The 20,768-nt window shown below is 40.4% G+C and overlaps 1 protein-coding gene across 1 annotated transcript; it reads right to left on the bottom strand.

Moving 5' to 3' along the window:
* Positions 1-3,174: 3,174 nt before the first annotated feature.
* Positions 3,175-15,409, bottom strand: LOC149303146 (amino acid transporter heavy chain SLC3A1-like). The gene is made up of 10 exons (XM_089481634.1): positions 14,998-15,409; positions 13,303-13,482; positions 12,973-13,127; positions 12,539-12,664; positions 9,996-10,115; positions 9,539-9,663; positions 6,503-6,704; positions 5,334-5,475; positions 4,473-4,591; positions 3,175-3,615 (listed from the first exon to the last, which is right to left on the bottom strand). The coding sequence occupies exons 1-10, from the start codon at positions 15,407-15,409 to the stop codon at positions 3,175-3,177; spliced, it is 2,022 nt and encodes a 673-aa protein (XP_089337760.1).
* Between the last annotated feature and the right edge of the window lie 5,359 nt (positions 15,410-20,768).

Raw genomic sequence — 20,768 nt, 5'->3', positions numbered from 1 at the left:
AGAAAACTCCTGAGAATGATAAGCCGACGAGATATGTAATACAGAATGTAGACATCCTTATGGTGTCCATGGTTTACTGCTAAAACGAAGCACTAGTATACATACCGTATTTGCTCGATTATAAGACGACCCTGATTATAAGACGACCCCCCAAAATCTGAATATTAACTTAGGAAAAAAGTTTTTATTTCTTGTATTTTCCAGCCTGTCCCCCAGTTACGCACATCTGCCCCCAGGCTTGCCACACCAATATGGCACTGTGGCCCATGATATGCCTTTTAACCCTCTATATGCCACTGTGCCCCATGGTATGCCTTTTGACCCCCTATATGCCACTCTGCCTCCAGAAATGCCTTATACCCCTATATCCCATTCTGGCATTTAGGGGGTTAAAATGCATATTATGGGGCAGAGTGGCATATAGGGAGGTATAAGGCATTTCAGGAGGCAGAGTGGCATTAAGGGAGTTAAAAGGCATTGTATAGAGCACTCTGCCTCCAGAAATGCCTTATACCCCTATATGCCACTCTGGCATTTAGGGGGTTAAAAGGCATATTATGGGGCAGAGTGGCATATAGGGAGGTATAAGGCATTTCAGGAGGCAGAGTGCTCTATTAAATGCCCCCTTAACGCCACTCCAGAAATGCCCTATGCCCCCATTTAACTAACACACACACACACACTCTCCCCCCCCCCTCCCCCTCTCCTCCCCTCTCCTCCCCTCTCCTCTCTCCTCTCTCCCCTCTCAGCCCTCTCTTACCGGTGCTTCCAGCCGGGGCAGCGGGTTGACGTCGCCTTCTGCTGCAGCCGGAAGGAGGTGGAGTTGGCAGCGGGGGTTTGTATGCGTCCGTCGCATATACTTTCCCCGGCTGTCAGAGATCTCTGACAGTCGGGGAAGGTCTACGCGACGGACGCAGACAACCCCCGCTGCTAGCCACACCTCCTTCCGGCTGCAGCGGACGTTGTCTACGCGGATCGCGTAGACGTCAACCCGCTGCCCCGGCAATACAGCAGGAAGCACCGGTAAGTGTGTATGATGGGGGGGGGGGTGAGACAGGAGGATCCAGGTCCCCTGCAGCGGTGCGGGGGATCTGGATCTTAGTCTCCTAATCAGACTCTGTTTGAGGTCTGATTAGAAGACGACCCCGATTAGAAGACGAGGGGTATTTTTCAGAGCATTTGCTCTGAAAAAAACCTCGTCTTATAATCGAGCAAATACGGTATTTAACATTAAACATGCTTGGGCATTGTCCCCTGGGATCAGACTATGAATTGGTCTGATCGCTCTATAAATAATAAAGCTGTGTACGGCACGATTCTCTCAATGCCCCTGAATCACCTAATGTGTATTTTCATGCGAGAGTCAGATTTTTATGTGAAAATTAAGATTCTCAGATTATTTTAGCTACAAACTGGCCTGATTTTGTAGTGATTTAAAGGTCTGGTAATTACCGGAGCATGCGGCATTATGTAAATTGTGACATATAGTTGTTTCGGGTTCGAGTTAACATACATAATTATATATTTCATCAGACCTCTGCTGTTCATTTGGGGGGTTGTGTATATATAGCATCCTGTTGTATTATAATTACCATGCCTATGTATTAAAGAAACCAGTTTTTGCTGTTAATAAAAATTTTAAAAAAATCAATTTGGAGCTTGATTACCCGCTTGTCTATATTATCAGTAACCGGACACATCACTTGTGCTCTACTTTCTCTACCGCTTCCTTGAAATCCAAAATGGAATGAAGGATAAAGTGATTCAAGTTTCCTTTATATGACCAAATAAAGTTATTTCATGAGCTGATCAGCTGCAGCCTGAGCATCGATGTAAATTGAGTTTTATAAACATATTTATTTTGATTTCTACCAGAAAATAATTTCAGGAGCTATTTCTAGAGTGGCAAACCAAGATTCTAAACTAGGATCACTAAATTAACGTCTGGGTTAATTTCCTGGCAGGTAAACACTAATTAACATCACAACGGAAGGCAGCATAATAGAAACTGATCTTTATTGCCTGTACTTTGAGCCTAATTTATTACACATTGGTTATTGTAATATTACGATTGGTTTTGTTATGCTTTATGATAAAACCTTTTAATTTTTTTTTTTTGCCGTTTTTGAGGCTTTGTAGACCACAGGGATCCGTCTTATATGATATCCATAACAATGTCACTGGGGTCCCACATATTTACCTTTGATTGTTTTAATTTTTAAATAATTGCTACCTTATTTTTTATGTTTTATTGTTTTGCTTTTTGCTAATGCTTTCATGATTACAGCATGAGTGATCAGGCGGGAGAGACGGTCATCAGAGACCCCAGAAGTTGGTGTACAGATGTCTTGGGGTCTCTATTACGTTGTCCGATGCTTCCAGTGGTCACAAACCTGAACTTCTTTTTGAGCATTAAAAAAAAAAAAAAAAGAACACTTTCAGGGTAACTGTCATCATGCCGTGTGCTGTTACATTAAATATGTCAGATGAAAGTTAGCAATGATGGTTCTTGCTGGCAGAGGGGAGACTGGGATATCAGACAAAGCCATTTTAACACATGGCTTATCAGTTACATCATTGGTCTTGTGTGACCAGCTTTTTGTGACATACCTGGTAATTGGCCAGGGCTTAGTGGTGGACTAGTAGGACCACTTTGCACACAATTTCTCTTTACAGGTATCTCCCTCTAAGGCTTAAAAGTATAATAACTGGGCAAATGTAAGCATTTTTTACATTAAATAAATGAAATGTCTGAGCTATTTCAATTCCACTAGTATTTCAGATGGATATTTGCTTCCAATGTTTGTTTTTGAATACATCACACCCATTGCTATGAAAATTAAATGCCACCAGGCATGTTTTATATTGTTTAATATCATTTATATGAAAAAAGAAACCATTCAGGATTGTAATATCTTCTGCGATGGACCATAAAAGGCTGAAGATACATGAGATATTCCAGTTACTGTGGAATAAAGAGTCCCGTGAGTGTGGGACTTGCTAAGAATCATGGGAGTAGCATTTCACACGGACCAGAGAAGGACCATGTGCAGCTCCCATCATTATTAGCTGGCATTCACAGGGCTGGAGACTGCTGCAATGCTTCATTGTAGGATTTAAAGATTCCAAAATCCTCGTACGGAGCTCACACGAAATTTGCACAAGGATCAATGCCTAACAATTTTTATAAAGCAAATTGAAGGCGCTGGAATAACACGCCTTTTCAGATACATAGCACTTATCCCTGAACGAGTCCATTTTATGCAGCTGTTTGCTGGTTTTATACTGCAGTATCAAGCCTTCTCCTGTCTGTGTTTGAATACTGTCTGTGTTAACTTGTTTGCCATTGTTAGCAGACACCGTACTGAGTCTAATTGTTGCTTTGGCTGGAAGTTCTGGAATTGACGCTTTCATGTTTATAGTTGATCCAGTCCCAAAGTTCAGCACAACCATGAAAACTTTGTTTAAGCCATCCATTTCTCTGACATAGGCAAAAATGTTGGAATCATTCCATACGTAGCACAGCCATCCTCTGTGAATAGGTAGCTCGTTATTTCGTAGTAAATTTATGTCTCTGTATAAACTTAGCGGTGAATCTAGTTTGGTCTTTTGAGTCTGTGAAAACATAGAAGGGAAATATTACAAACGTTTTTCATGGTATTTTTTTTTGTAGGCAGAATATAACCTGTCGCTTCTCCAGAACAAAGTAAAGTAGAATCTAGAGTCAAAACACCTAATGACTGTTGTCTCAAAAGCCCATCTGTATTATTAATTATAAGGTTAGATTTACATATGTGGGAAGGGGGCTCAATGGGTGAGGGAGCCTACTGGATCCGCTTGGCCAACCATATATCCCTATGTGGTTGGTTCTCCAAGGGTTAATCCTCCTTTGAGTGAAAATCAGGGAAATACAAAGGAGTTTAGTTACTAAATCAGGGGCATACAGTGAGCTTCTCCTGCAATAAGAGCTGGCCTGTATAATGCATGGTTAAATCAGTTAAATGACTAAATACATCTCTGCCCTTAAACTGCCAGTAACCTGCCAGGGTTAACCCTTTATAATGCATACTGAACCAAGTGTGTTAAAACTTGCCTTTAGTGTATAAATGCCCATTATTCAATATCTATGTCTTCATTATGCTAAAGGCTTGAACAAAAGAATGCCCTTTAATACATTTAATACAGATAGCACTGTGAGGGTTAAATGCTCTGGAGCCTTATTACGAGCTTAGAAAACCCAGCTGTGAAAATCAATAATTAGGAAACAGAATTATGAATATTTCATCATCAGAAAATCAATACTTCGTTACACAGTGACTTAAAATTAAAAGTCATTGTTAATGAATACAGCTCTGGCTCGGTCAACAGTAGGCTCACGCAAGGTGTGAAGGATGTCAGCGTGACTCACCGGATCTATAATGGGGCATAACGGAGGAAAACGAGAGGAACTGTTACTGGGTAGTAATACTTACTTCCACGTTTGATTCTGCGTAATTCGGGTTGACTGGAAGCCATGTTGCGTTGGCTTCACTAAATCCAGCGTTTGGATGTGAATCCCACAGCATCGGCGTCTTCTCTGGAAATTCAGTCTACAGGTTATGCAACGAGAGGCACCAATGAAGTTAAAGCCGATCCAACTTTTTTTTTTCTTCAAACCCTACATTTAACTGTTGATTATACTACATAAAAAGATAATGATGTTTACACTTATTAAAACCCTGCCTAACGTATGCCATACAGGACGTTTCCATGATCTGCATGGTAATCTCTTCCCTGTTAAGTTGCTGATTCTTGTTGATTGGTTTTAGCAGCCTTTGTAAAGATGAACGAGGAGAAAGGAGAGGAAATTGTTTAGATAATGCTGACCCTGCCACATTTTGCCACTGATCCCAGCTTCATAAGAGGTTAACATTTAAACTAAATGTTTCCAAAACAATTACACAAACAATTTGACTGTCAAAGTTTGCAACGTGCCATGAGTGCTAACATCTGGCTGAACTGCTCATTATCATCATCTTATACCGTTGTCTTTTGCTATTGTTCACGCCTTCTTAACATATCACTTATACATAGTGAAAATTATAATTGAAGTGGTATATTAACAGGAAGTGCCGTCGAACATCTTCATTATCAAAAATAGGGCCATCTTGTAAATGTGGCAATTGGGCGTTTTGTAAGCAGAAAAGGGTCCGGTGACTAAGTAGGGCCATAAAGGGGGCGGCTGGAGAAACAATCTACTTATCCAGTCCTAAAAAAATAAGTGTTTTTTACCCACAACAATAATCTGTTTTTACTTACGCGATCATATTCTTCATTCATATTTGGGTTATCAGCTAAAGGATCATCTTCCATTCCAAGTTCTTCCCCATAATACGTTATAGGCGTGCCAGGGAGTGTCAGTAGGAGCATATTGATAACATTGATGTATTCTCTACCAACCCGTGATGCAATGCGAGAATTACTTGGGCTTCCAACCTAATTGTGATATCAGAAATACTTATCAGGAATTGCACAGGGATATCGTGAAGGCTCTGAAAATGACGGTAAGAAGCCCCTACAACACCAGAATGTGTTTATACTCTTGTAGAAATCACTTAGGAGTCAAACACATTCTTTCCATTTATATAATCTTGAAGAACTTGGTTCAGTTCTGAAGCAAATGTATAAGAAATGTAGAAAATACATCTTATTACATTGTAATGACAAACAACAAAAGCTGTATGTTAGCCGACCCAACTGGCCGGCCAAAGATACTGAATTCACCTCCCAAACCAATTATAAAAGTGAAACATACTGCCAGTGAGAATTGATGATTATAATCCACTCAATTAAAGAAGAGCAAAGATCTATGATGCACGGAGTTTATATTCTACAACACATGTAATTTATAGGGAAATGTAGCATTTTGTTAGTTTACTGTACAAATAAAAACCCCACTAAGCCAAGGCATTTAATATACAAAAATGACTACCTAAAACTGCAGCCCCCCCCACCGGAAGGCGGGGATTAAGTAATAAATGTTTCATCATCTCACAAACCCAGATATGACCAACTATTACAAGAGGAAGAGGTATCATCAAGACGATTAGGCGGGCATGCTCACACCTAAAATTAAATTCAGTTCGAACAAGAGGTATGAAGCAGGTTTGGGAGTTATTCCCCCCAAAAAATAATAACCATGCACATTCTATATAAACAAGGAAGTTTATAAGTCATATAGAAACCACCACGGCCATCCATGTCTGTAATACTTATTCCTGACGCTGATGGTCAAAAAGTTGGTTGCTTCTATTTGTAACTAATAAACATTCTTGCTTATTTAAAGCATGGTTGTATAGGTATTTTCCCTAAGTTTTAAGTTTAAGTGCCCTGCTGGAGGGGGGGGGGGGGGGTTGGTAAACTGCCAATTCAAGAAGTAATTCCCTGCATAAAAAGCCTTAAATATTAAAAAAATCGCATCAAAGTGCAGTGAAAGTCTTGTTAAGTATGTAATATATTTTACCATCCATTGGGGCCACTTTCCTTTCGGCATAGATGACATCCAGAGGTCCACCGTTTCAAATATTAAATTACCAGAAATACCTTCTCCCAAATCTAACAGGTAGAAATTAAGCGGGAAATCTGTTTCTTCGATGAAAGAATTGCCATAATAAATCATAGTGTTTCTAACCATATTCTCATCATTGGACTCTGCACCCAAAAACCTAAAAGGGAATTTACAAAACTTTAAAAACAATTCTCGATTTACAACTTTTTTTGTAATTTTCTTTATGCTTTTAACACTAATGGACTGTAGCCCCTGAGAGCAGGGTCCTCTTCTCCTACTGTACCCGTATGTCCTAACATGTCCTTTTGTCCATTTTGCATATTTCACATTATATTTTTGTTGTTAATTTCCACGTTCCTTTTTCTTTCTTGTTTTAAGCTTGTTTGTGTTTTGTTTTGGTTTTTTTGTATTTAATTAGTAATTAGCCAAACTCATCAAACCTCCCCAGTATAAAGCAAATTCCCGTATTTGCTCGATTATAAGACAAGGTTTTTTTCAGAGCAAATGCTAGACCTCTTCAATTTTCTGGAGGAGGCGGGGCCTAGCGGGGTCACACAGCGTCATGCCGTAATCCCGTGGGAGCTGCAGCAAGCGCCTGCTGAGGCATCACGGTGAGTGAAGTGCGTGAGTGGTTATATTAGTGTCTGGGTATCTAAGTGTCAGAGTGGGTAGGTAAGTGTCTGGGCGGGTAGGTAAGTGTCTCAGTGGGTAGGTAAGTGTCTGGGTGGCAGGGGCGGACTGGGCCGGGGGGCAGGGGGGCAATTGCCCCCCAGGCCGCCCTAAATCCGGGCCGGTGGGCCGGACTGACGAGCATTCAATGCGGCTGCGGCCGCAAAGTTAAAAACTAAGCGGCCGCGAGCAGGATTGAATGCGGCCGTCATGCGTACCTGGCGTGGTGGGGAGGGGGGCGGTCCGTCCCGGCTGCCGCTCATCTGAGGGGTGCCACCATGCCGGCACGCCTTCAGAAACGATGCGCGCGCCACAACATTGAAGCCACGCCCACCGTCTTCCGCGCTCAGTGCACCGGAAGGACAGGAAGAAGAAGAAGAGGAGGAGGAGGAAAAGTGAGAGTGAAAGAAGAAAAGGTAGGAAAGAGTGGATTAGTAAGTGTGTGAGAGTGATGGGTGTTATGCTGAATGTAAGTGTGTGAGAGTGATGGGTGTTATGCTGAATGTAAGTGTGTGAGAGTGATGGGTGTTATGCTGAATGTAAGTGTGTGAGAGTTATGGGTGTTATGCTGAATGTAAGTGTGTGAGAGTGATGGGTGTTATGCTGAATGTAAGTGTGTGAGAGTGATGGGTGTTATGCTGAATGTAAGTGTGTGAGAGTTATGGGTGTTATGCTGAATGTAAGTGTGTGAGAGTGATGGGTGTTATGCTGAATGTAAGTGTGTGAGAGTGATGGGTGTTATGCTGAATGTAAGTGTGTGAGAGTGATGGGTGTTATGCTGAATGTTTGTGAATGAGGGTTTCAGATAGCATGGATGTGTAAGTGTTGGGGGATAGCTTGGCATAGGGAGTCCGTAATCACATTCCTTTCATGCCCAGATTCCAGCATGTAGTGGCTGCCTAGGCATGATAGGAGTGTGATTGCTGTTATAAATTATTTTTTGGTCCAACTTCGGTGTGTTAACACTTTTATTGGACAGAATAATTCAATGACAGTATTAATATATATATATATATATATATAATTGCAAACAGCAATCACACTCCTATCATGCTAAGTCAGCCAGCACATGCTAGAACCTGGGCATGATAGGATTGTGATTGTTGTTATATATATGTGTGTTTGTGTGTATATATATGTTAATATTGTTGTTGATTTTTTTGTCTAATTTTGGTGTTACTTTTAATAAAGTATTTTAAAGGTTTTTTTTGTTTTTTTTTTCAGTTTTGGCCAAGTGAATGCTGAATTTTTAGTTTCAGTCCAGAATTTTCATTTCGTTGCATCCCTACTATATACTATGCCAGTCACTAAAGTGGTACGCCTACACCACATCAATGTTTGGCTTAGTATATAGTGATAGGGGTTGTCAGTGTCTGGCTCAATGTATAGGCACACATTGACGGTGGTACCGCATAATCCCTAAGCATATAATGATAACAAATATGCTGTACCCCTGTCAATGTTTGCCTAACCATAGAAACTATGCAGTTTTAAAGTGTGTGTGTGTGTGGGGGGGTGCCACATACAGGGTCTGCCACAGGTGCCAAATACTCTAGGTACCCCCCTGCATCATGCGGCTGTCAGACCCAATGGCCATGCCTCAGCTCCTCTTCCCACGTCTTAAAAGTGGTGGGATGAAGAGCTGAGGCATGCGGTGCGTGCACGCCGGCCACTTTAATTTCATTAGGCGCTGGTGGAGTGACTGCCGCACGACGGCCGCTTTCAATGTCGCTCGCAGCCGCTTTGATGGTGCAACGGGCCAGTTGACTAGACTTGCCCCCCAGGCCTTAGGCTGCCAGCCCTCCCCTGCTGGGTGGGTAGGTAAGTGTCTGGGTGGGTAGGTAAGTGTCTGCGTATGTAAGTGTCCCCCTATATGCCACTCTGTCCCATGATATGCCTTTTAACCCCTTATATGCCAGAGTGGCATATAGGGGTATAAGGCATTTCTGGAGGCAGAGTGGCATATAGGAGGGTAAAAGGCATGCCTGGGGGCAGATGGGCATAACTGGGGGCAGGTTGGTAAATAAGAGGAAATTAAAAACAAAAAAATAGTTTAGATGAATTAACATTTACTGGTAAAACTTTTTTCCTATAGGGTCGTCTTATATTCAGGCTTTTTCTTTTTTTTCCTAAATTAATATTCAGATTTTGGGGGGTCGTCTTATAATCAGGGTCGTCTTATAATCGAGCAAATACGGTATTACTTAAAAGCAAAACCTTGCACTTCCAAGAGTCCATCTGAAATTGCAATGTTGAGTTTGTACTTGCTATTTTTTTTTTTTTTTACAGAACTTATTTCTTGCTTTATCTCGTTTTGTTTACCTGTAACGGCCAGGCTCTCTACTATACTCGTTCATTGCTTGACGGAAGCTGCGAATGATGTCATGCATTCCCACTTGGGTGGTTGTATAGTCATGATACAGATCTGTATAATTTGTAACTGTATCCTGTAATCATACACATAACATGATACTTAAATGTCATGATGGAACAGTTAAGACCTGATGCAAAATACAATGTTTGTTTCTGGACAAGGTATTATTCTGCATATGACAACATTTTAAATGCTATGGAATCATACACATATACACACATATTTCACAATAATTAAGTTTTGGGTTTTTTAATCAAAATACATTTTACTTATTACTATGTGATGTCAGCAACATGCAGATATTGCCAGCCACTGGAAACATGTAGGTAGCTAGTCTGACTAAATTTGCACACAGAAAATTCCTTGAGTGTTCTAAAAGGTATTTTCTTAAATGAGGTTACTTACTGGGTTTTGTGATTTGTTGACCTGTGGTTCATCTCTGAGATGTCCAGCCTCCAGAAGGAATTTTGCGGCATCAATTGTAAATCCATCAACACCTTTCTCTAGCCAGAATTTTATAATGTCCTACACAATGAAAAATGTCAATAAGTTTCAGTACAAGGTATTTTCTCCTTCATCCCAGGTGTTTATTACTAGAGTCAGATTAAAAGTGTTTAGTAGCTGGCATTGTGTACAGGAATCTCTGCACATGTATGGGCTAAACCCTCCCAAATGAGAGATTTCACAGAAGGTTGTGAAGATTAGCAGGGCAAAGATCCTGTGGGACTTCCAGATCCAGATGGACAAGCAGGTGCCGGACAATCGACCCGACATCATGGTGGTAGATAAGGACAGCGGTGGTGAAAGATGTAGCGGTGCCAAGTGACAGCAACATTAGGAAGAAGGAGAATGAGAAGCTGGAGGAGTACCAGGGCCTGAAAGGAGAACTAGAGAAGATGTGGAAAGTAAAGGCCAAAGTGGGCCAAGTGGTTATAGGTTCACTCGAGGCTGTGACTCCTAAACTGGGAGGGTGGCTCCAACAGATTCCAGGAATGACATCAGAACACTCCGTCCAGAAGAGTGCAGCGCTAGGGACAGCTAAGATACTGCGCAGAACCCTCCAACTCCCAGGGCTCTGGTGACAAAGAATAAGACATAAAAAAAAACATAAAATCCAGTGCTGTATACAGTAACACATTTCTCACCCCTATGGGTGGTATACCCATAGGCGTGAGAAATGTATTACTGTATACAGCACTGGATTTTATGGTTTTTTTTATGTCTTATTCTTTATTCACTCACTTTTCTCACACACAGCTCTGTTTGCTATTTATAGAAAATGTGTGTACTGATCAATGAATCAATCTAGTTCATTAAAAAATACTATACCCAATTGGCTATAACTGGAATTACAAGTAAGACACACAACGATATTTAAGCAAGATCTTCAAACCAGAGCAGCCCTTGGGAGGTTGCAAGCCCCTCTGTCCCTTACTGGCCCTCCCCTTCAAAATAAAGGACCTTGTCATGAGTCTTATTGCTCAGAATTCTTTCCCGATAACGGTACTTCAGAACATGATTTGGAAGATAACTTGATACACAGTTACATTCTGCCTCCTTCTAAACACTTTCATCGCTCAGGGTGATAAATTATAATTTGCTTAACAGATAATTTGTGTCACTCATAAAACGGTGTTAATAATTATAAATCTAAGATGTTTCAAAGGTTTCTTGGACAACTTGTCAGCAATGTGAAGTATGCAGAGACAGTTCCTAATTACTGTGAAAGGCTGTAAGGGTGAAGTTCAGAGATGTTATAAGTTATTGACACACGGACTGATTGAACAGTAAACTTGTTAACCTTCTAACTTTCAGCGTCAAGCTTTTAGTAGAACATTGAAATAGACGGCTGAGCAAGTAACAAGTACACGGGGAAAAGAGGCGAGATAGAGCGGTCAGAAGGGTAAAAGGGCTACTGTCTTTGGTCCATTACTCCCCGGGAGTACTTATAAAAAAAACATGCTAGTTAAAATGTATTTATTTGTGTGATTGTGCTATAAAGAGACTATATTAACAGAGTAAAACAGAGGGGAATGCAAAATAGGGGTTACTTATAAATAGAAATTCAGTTATAAAGTGATGCAGTAACCATAGCGACTATGGCCATTGCACCATCTTTACTGCTTTGCATTAAAATTAGGTTTTATGTTTACATGCATGTTGAATGTGTCTCTAGATCATAATTGATCTTTTGCAATATGTTTGAAATATGTGGGTCATGCTCATTCTGGGGTACTCCATACTTCGTTGCAGCTGTTTTAAGCTATTCACTATTGTCTGATAATATTTCAGAGCAGAACAATATAAACCAAGGGCCACAGTTTTAGCCCGAAAAGTAAAGTGCTGGTTGCATCGCAGGTTTAATAAGGAGACCCTTGCAGTTATGGCGCCCGGTTTATTAAAGGAAGCTGGAAACACCAGCATGTTTTTAACAGCCCCCAAATTATCTTTACACGTTAAAACCACCAATAGAAAGCAATGCGGAGGAGCTGAAATAGTCAAGCGCTGCTGTACAAATAGAAGATCCGGCCGATATAGAAATACATAAACAATATGATAACTTATGGTGCGTCATCACAAGGTCCTAGCTGTGATTATCATGTAACATGATTAGCAATTTCCAACATAAATATTTGAAAACGGAAGAGCATATAATGTGACAGATTAGATTAGATGTGGAATTTGAGACAACAAAATTCCCTTCGGTCCAAGGGCCGTATTACTAGTTATTTTTTTGTATGTCACAGAAACAGAGATACTGCTAGCTGAAAAAAATCTCTTAAAACGGGTGGAAAGTAACACCTTCCATGTGCCGGAAGAGGAGGAAAGTATAAGCAAGTATCAACACATCCATATGCTTTCTGCCCCTCTTCCCTTCTTCACTATAACACAATACACACATTACGGACAAATATAAAATCCTTTCATTCCATATGATTATTTCTTACCTCAATTTCCTTTATGACATCTGGATTATTGAGGTTTAAATCAGGTTGTTCTTTCTTGAACTGGTGAAAATAGCACTGCTTTCTGGTGTCGTCGTACTCCCATGCGGAATTTCCATAAACGCTGACCTGAAAAGAATGAAAATAAAAAAGTATTATTTTAATGATATCTTTTAAATATACTCCAACATTTGGAGTGGGACACTTTTGTTTTAGGGGTGAGGGTAAAGCATGTCGGCACCGGCTTCACAGGCCTTCATGTTCTCTCACCTGTGCTTGACCACAGGGATACTCGGAAGCACACTGGTAACTGAAGCACCCAGTGGGGTCGTGTAACGTGCATTATGTTCCCCCGCTATACTAGTGATGCACCAGCTCGCACGAAGAGCTTCGCAGACAAACACGTGTTTAATAAATAGACAAGGAAGTCTACTGACCCAGTTATTTGGAGGTAGTGCCTGGTCGGCAGTATATTGACAATCATGCCAGATGTAGTAGTCCGTGTATTTCCCAGTTTTATTACGACTCAGTTGAAACCAGTTGTGTTTTCTGCTTGTATGATTTGGGATTAGATCAATAATTAGCTTTAAACCTAGAAACAGGTGAAACACATAGTTAAATATAGAGTTAAAGCATATATATATATATATATATATATATATATATATATATATATATATATATATATATATATATATATATATATATATATATATATATATATATATATGAGAAGAAAGCATGATGAAGCCTAACCACCAACTCACCATTATCATGCAAAGCTGAGATCATGTTGTCAAAGTCAGCCATGGTTCCAAATGTGGGGTCAACATCTCTGAAGTCATCAACAGCATAATGGTAATCTTTTAGTGAAGACTTATAGAAAGGAGCAACCCAGACTGTTTTCACGTCAAGATACAGAAAATGGTCGATTTTTTCTTGGATTCCTAAATGTCCACAGACAAAATGAATGTTAATAGTTATTCTAGCACTTGAAGGCAGGGATGAGTTGTATTTGGTCCTTTGGTTAGTTTAGGTATGAGTTTTCTGGAATACAGGGATTCAGATAATAAGGAGGCCATCTCTGGTTCTCCATCTTAAAATGGGAAAATTACCGTAAAATGGCTTCCTTTCCTTTACTAGAGACAGGTGTTCATGCAAGACCATTACTGATTATTAGTGAGTTATCACTATGCAATTTATTATACTTTGTATGCATCTGGCTAAGACTGGGACAATCTCCAACATTAAGAGAACACAAGTGGGGAAAACCAAGGCAGCTTTTTAAACCCCTGATTCATCTATAGCTCACAATACTTTGTATATCACAATACAGGAATGGTCATTTTATATTTTCTTCTGGTTAACTCGTCCTTCCTCCGTATGCGAGGGGTTACCCCTTTAAGTGGTGGGTTGTTCACAGCTCTGAACTATGTAAATGAAGAGTAGGAAATGAATTGTGGAAATTGAGTGTGGGCTGTAAATGGAGCTCTCTATTTTTAACTGTCGTGTGTTCACAAGGAGTCCAGTGTTATCACATAGAACACGGCTGAGTAACATACAGAAACATACAGCGGCTAATCTCTCCCTCTCCAGAAATGAGAATACATAGGTGATGCTTGATCTCATTCCTCTTGCATTTTATTGTTTGTGTTGAGTTCCAGCATCATCACCGAATCCACTGTAAAGGGAAACGCTGCTTTTTGTCTACCAAAATAGATCATGTGTTTTTTTCGTTGGTTTTAAGGTAGCGGTTTTATACAACACTCAACAAACTAAATCTTTATGACTCCTGAATGTGGGAAACTACTACACACAGCTGCGCACCCAATGGCATCACAGAAGAAGGGTAGTGAGAAGCTTTTCATCTAGAGAGGAACCCAAAGCAATGCTAAGAATGTATTCACTAAACTGTGAATTGGAGTGTGAAGAAGCAGCGTACAGACAAGAACACCCACAACTCACTAATGAATAAACCTTCCAGAGAAACTTAGGAAAGAGAATTTTAGGTGGCACTCAAGTAAGGTTAATAAGTGAACTGGGCAGACGGAATAGATATAAAAATAATAATATGCAATTTATTTCAGAATGCATAGCTGCTTATGTGATCACACCGTGTTCCAAAAAGTTCCTATTATTGGTGAATATAGAGGAAATACACATATATTTCGCTAGCTGTGTAGCAGGGATTATTTCTTAACAGGGAGCGTTAGATTAGGGTGATCAAAGATGATGGTGTGCCCAACCACAGCTCTGCAACAGCCACCATCACAACCTCTTATAATAAAAATAATAAAAAGACCCTAACATTTATCCTACTAAGGATTTGCTGAAATTTCACCGATTACACGGAACCCCCTACATCACATACAATTACCATGATCTGCTCTGTGAAACCCATAAACATCTGCATCAGAAACCATACATTTTACAGAAGCCAGAAGAAAAAAAAAAATAGTTACCTTTGAGGTCTCCAGCTCCATCATTGTTGCTATCTTTGAAAGACTTTGGGTAGACTTGATAAATAGGACTACTTTGCCACCAATCAAGACATCTTGGAGACAGGGCTATAATTGCAATGGTTGCAGCCACAATTACTACCGTCGCTGCAATGATCAACCAGAAAAGAATTTCTCGAGTTATTCTGTAGCATGGCCGCCTCGAAAACTGAAGTAATACATCTTTAGGCATCCCAGCATAAGGTTTCAAGATCAGATTATCTTCGGGCAACGCATCAACATGAACTGCGTGAGTATGGCCATCTTCAGTTTGGGTGGTGGTTGGCTTGCCCTCACCATCGTAGCCATGGTCAGCAACAAAACCATTGTTTTCTAACCCTGTTTTTTGTTTTAACTCAACCGAATCTTCAGCCATAACTGCAGAGGCTTCTGTGTTCTAGGAAAGCTATGCCCCTGCACTTAATCAGAGTTAAGCGTGTGTACGATTGCCCCGAAACAACTCCCTTAAATACACATTCGTAGGTCAAGGTACAGTCAAACAAAAGAATACAAAGTGTAGGTAATCATTAATTTCCCACTGCTGCATACTGAGCTTGGTAATTGTAGGCAAATCGTCTCTATCCTGCTCTCTATTTAATAAGGTTTTGAAATCACATCTCAATCTGTGCAGTTCCTACAAGTCCTTCTTGGCAATGTGATGTTTGTATGGAAGAAGGGCGATTGTTTCAACTGAAATGGAATGCGGAGTAAAGTGGAATTTCTGCTCTAAGCAGGACAAGGAATCCATTGTCTGGGTTTATTTGCCTTTGACATATTTAGATTAAGATAAATACTATATTGTTAACTTGTTTGCATGGCACAAGCTTTGTGTGCAACAGCGATACCACTTCTCATTTACCTAGAATAACAAATATGTTAGGGATTTAAACAAAAGATGTGTTGACTTTTTTTAACCTGCGATAAACATGTTAAATGAAACACAAAATGCATGGATAGGTTAAGACCGAGAAATGAAAATCTTATATCATGGATGGTAAAATACTGAAGGCAGAATATTTTACAGTAAGGCGGTGTTTAAACGAGAATAGAGGGAAGAAATTGTTGCAAAAACAGCAACAATTATTTTTCGCTTTGGATTCCGTGGATACATGGAATGGTCTCTACTAGTAGAGGTTTTGGGTTTCAATAATGACATGGAAAGAAGCATGATACCAGCTCATCCATGAAAGGATAACGCTTAATAAATTGCCCTATGGCTAGTCCCCATTCAGGTCTCAAATTCTGCCCCCCAGGGGCTATTACAGAGGAAAAAAATATCACAATCCTCCCAGACCGTACAATGTCCTATGACAGAGGGCCACGATATGACATGATAATATGGTGAACATAAAATAAAATATATACTCTTTATATTAACAAATGTATGTTTGAGGTAATAGTGTGATTTTGTGAGTTTTGTGTTTTAATTTTTATTTGTAATTTACTTATGTAGCCGCAAGATACCAAATACTAAAATCGTTTGATCTGATTACACCGGCTAATGCTGTCTTTGCGAACTAAGGGAATTGTGAATATTTTTGTGCATTGTTTTAGGGTTTCTATAACGTCCCTTTTGTTGTCTGTGTATTACGAAAGTGGGTCATTATTAAAAGGCTCAATAAATATAGCCCCACTCACAAAAACCCCCCACAACATTCATGCACCAGTAGCCCTAGTCGCAGCCCTGGCCTCTCCTCCCATCGGGGGAACCTTCATATCTAATTAACCTAAATTCAAACAGAGAAGAGTGGGGGGTTGTTTTCAAGACATGAAAGGGAAACAAAGAGTCAAATGGACTGGATTAAAACAAAAAGTTCACTGAAACCAGTTTTGATTATGGGATTTGATAAGTAACACCTCGCCTAGGCTGGAGATGGCATGTAGAGATGGGGTGTAACGATGGCCCCTCTGCTACAGAATCAGAGGTCAGGGCATAAGTTGCTATTAGAATATGATAAAATACAAAATGAGTCTAATAAAATTTCCCTGCAACCCTTTAATAATCAATTCCCAGCAGCTAGGATATTGAGGATATTGTGAGAATACACAAGCAGTGTTCTAAGTAAAAAGTTTATTTCCACTTTAAGGAAACTTTTATACGTATTCTTTTTGTTAACCCCCCCCCAATTGTTCTACTCTTTTGCATTATATAATGTTTTCAGGCAGCTGCAACCGGGTCCTTCTCATGCTAACAGCAGTAAACAATAGAATGTCTCGGTCTCGGTCACCCAGCTGGAAACTTCTGGCTAATGAAAGTCACCCAAAATATCACAGCTGACAACAATGCCAGCCTCCAGGTCTGCAAATAAAGTAAGTTTATTGGAACCAAATGAAGTAAAACCAGGTTTTTGTCCGTGCCAACTGACTGTAGGCTCAAGTTGAAAAAAAAATTTCCAAGATGTGGTGAAACCGCGGATCTCCAGGAAAAGCGGCTGGCACTGCGATCAGATTTCGAGCGCTGGTCGGTAAGAGCTGGCAAAGGTTATACAGGTCAGTAAAGAGTAAATGCCATTACACAAATACCGTATTTGCTCGATTATAAGACGAGTCTGATTATGAGACTAAGATCCAGATCCCCCGCAGCGATGCAGGGGACCTGGATCCTCCTGTGTTACCCCCCAACTTACCGGTGCTTCTGAGTCCCCGGTGCTTAGCCCGGGCAGCGTGTAGAGCTCTACGCTATTCAATCAGACCCTGAACAGTCTCCCCACCCGCTTCCTCCATGGACCCGTTATCGCTGTGGACTGGCGGATATGGCGTCATATCCCAGCGCTCAGTGACTTAAAGGCATGTGGTGCCTTATAAAGTAGTCCGAGGCGGCTGTGCCAGCTCTGCTTCCATAATGTAAACAGGTCCCTCATTCACCTTAACCTCCATTTAGATGGTAAACTCGCGAGAGGAGGGCCTTTTCTTTTTCCATACATGTCGGATCGGTGTTAATGTAATTTTCATATAGATGATTAATTTTAATGTTTCATTGATCGTAATACTGCTACAGCATCTACATTGCGTGTGTGTATCTGGATGCAAACAATGAGAATCCATTTCTAGGTTTTGCCCTTTGTAAATTATACATTTATAAGATGATAATTTCTATAAATCATTAACAATCATGTGCTTATGTAAGTATCTCTGCAGATTCATATTTGATTATCATTCCATTGTGTCATGGAGTTCAGAAATTCGCTCATAATCTAGAGCTATGGGTCAAACTTCAGCAATCGTACGAATGAAGGCAGTCTATTCAGCAATAAACAGAATGGTTATAAACATAATTATAAGAGATTGGTTGATACACACCCTTAACTTTGATTTAGTGTATCTAAACTGTCCTAGGAGCCAACAGCAACAAAAGTCAAACATTTATAGTTTATCCATAACATTTATTCTCCATTAAACTTAGTAGGGCTGAACATACAATGGCTACAAAAAAAAAACAACTGAGGGGTATATATATATATACACACACACATCACCCAGGACCTTTAATAGATATCAAAATCCTTGGTTAATAAACTATTTCCTCCTATTTGTATTAGGGCAAGTGGATTAGGGGGAAGTGGGAAGATGGTCGAGTCGGGATGAGCTGTTGAGGTTGTTGGTTGTTCAGATGGGGTATAGCACCAAAGAGGTAATGATGGTAGGAGAGACACAGGTCATGAGAGGAACAAAGGGGTTATTAGGGGTGTATTTGGGTAGGAGGGTACAGAGTTGAGGGGTCTATAGATCTGATTTTATCTGTTGGTGTGGGGGTGTGTATATATTTTTTACCACTCATTCTGCTTGAGACACACCAATATTCGAGAGCAGGAAATATATCTACAGATTTTACCTGGTCCATTCTTATGATTAGATACGATTCCATTAAAAAAAACAAAAACAGCAACAGCAGAAAACTCCTTCAGGTACTGAGTAAAGAAAGCTCTACTATTAAGTGTTTGTCATGACCTTCCTACTAGAGTATTGCAGTCTTGTGGCTACCAATTAACATTCCATCTAAACTAGAGTGAGTACACTTGATGAGCGCCCCCCCCCCCCCCATTTCCACATATTCCCGATAAGCACAGGTAATCCCTAAATTTAAGAAAAGTATGGTCCTTCAGTACTGGTTTAGCACCCTGTGAATAACGTTATTGGTTAACAGAACCACTAATGATTTGCACCCGTGTGGAAAAGAATTAACACTAAAGAGCAAAAACACAGGTATCTTCGATTCTCTTGAGCCCTTGGGTAAATCTTCCATAGTGTGTTCATTTAATATTTAATATTGCTGCAAATACTTGACATCTAAAAAACCAAACCCAAAAACAATGGCCATTTAAGAAAAACCCTACAGTGCCATCTCCTGGCTTCATATGGCTGTATTTACAGAAAATCAGCAAACTCAGTGGTATTACAAAACAAAAAAAAAAAACAAACAGCTATGATGTGGATATTACAGAGAAGTGGTACAGCACATGTAAAATCCTGGACACGCGAGTGGGAGGAGGTAATGGTTAATGATAGATGCGAGTCATGGGAGGAATGAAGAGGACAGTTAGGAGTATTTGGCTAAGAGGGGGGTGTTAAATGCTCTATAGGCAAGGAGCTTGAATTAATGCTGGATGGTATATAGGGAGCCAACTGGGTGATTGGCAACATTACATTAAATTATAACAGTTAACAGAACAATTTCACATACAAAAGTGGGGCAGCAGATGAAAAGCGTTGGAATAGAAAAATTAACCAGGCAGCAGTGTTCAGGATGGAATGGAATTGCGAAGTGCAGGAGACAGTTGGTAGGGAGTTGCCATAATCTAGAGAAGCTATCAAAAGGTGATGGATTAGTGTCTCAGTAACGCTGTGGATGGAAACCAGATCGTAGATTGGCAAGCAGCGAGTAAAAAGGAAACAAAAAGTTAGCGAAGTATAACCCTTTTTAACAAGGTTAACCTTAAATTTACTAAGCGACACCAGCTTTTATTTTAGCATCTTTGTTTTCAATGATCCCCTTTTTCCATGTTCAGTTTATCCGCACATTTTTTTTAGTGATGGATGGGGCTCCCTCTTTGCAATTATAGCAAGGATTACAGTGGATATAAAAAGTCTACACCCCCCTGTGCTACATGCGACAACAATCTCCAGTATTCTTCATATGAAGAGGCTGTGGGGTATGGTGGCAAAACGGAAGCCTTTTCTTACAAAGAAAAACATTGAAGCCCGGCTGAACTTTGCAAAAACAATCAAGTCCCCCAAAAGCATGTGGGAAAATGTGTTATGGTCTGATGAAACCAAGGTTGAACTTTTTGGCCATAATTCCAAAAGGTGCGTTTGGCACAGAACACTGCACATCACCCAAAGAACACCATACCCAGTGAAGCATCATGCTTTGGGGCTGTTTTTCTTCAGCCGGAATCAGGGCTTTAGTCAGGGTGGAGGGAATTATGAACAGTTCCAAATACCAGGCAATTTTGGCACAAAACCTTCAAGCGTCCCTTAGGAAGCTGAAGTTCACCTTTCAGCATGACAGTGACCCAAAAGCACACATTCAAATCCACAAAAGCATGGCTTCACCAGAACGTTTTTGGAATGGCCCAGCCAGAGCCCAGACCTGAATCCAATTGAACATCTGTGGGGTGATCTGAAGAGGGCTGTGCACAGGAGATGTCCTCACAACCTGAGATTTGGAGCGCTTTGCAAAGAAGAGTGAGCAAATATTGCCACGTCAAGATGTGCCATGCTAACAGACTCCCACC

Source organism: Sceloporus occidentalis, unplaced genomic scaffold (assembly GCF_023333645.1).
Source record: "Sceloporus occidentalis isolate IW3139 unplaced genomic scaffold, rSceOcc1.0.p SCAF_15, whole genome shotgun sequence".
NCBI classification, from domain to species: domain Eukaryota; kingdom Metazoa; phylum Chordata; class Lepidosauria; order Squamata; family Phrynosomatidae; genus Sceloporus; species Sceloporus occidentalis.
Note: the sequence above shows the minus strand (reverse complement) of the source record. Positions and strands in the feature narration are given on the sequence as shown.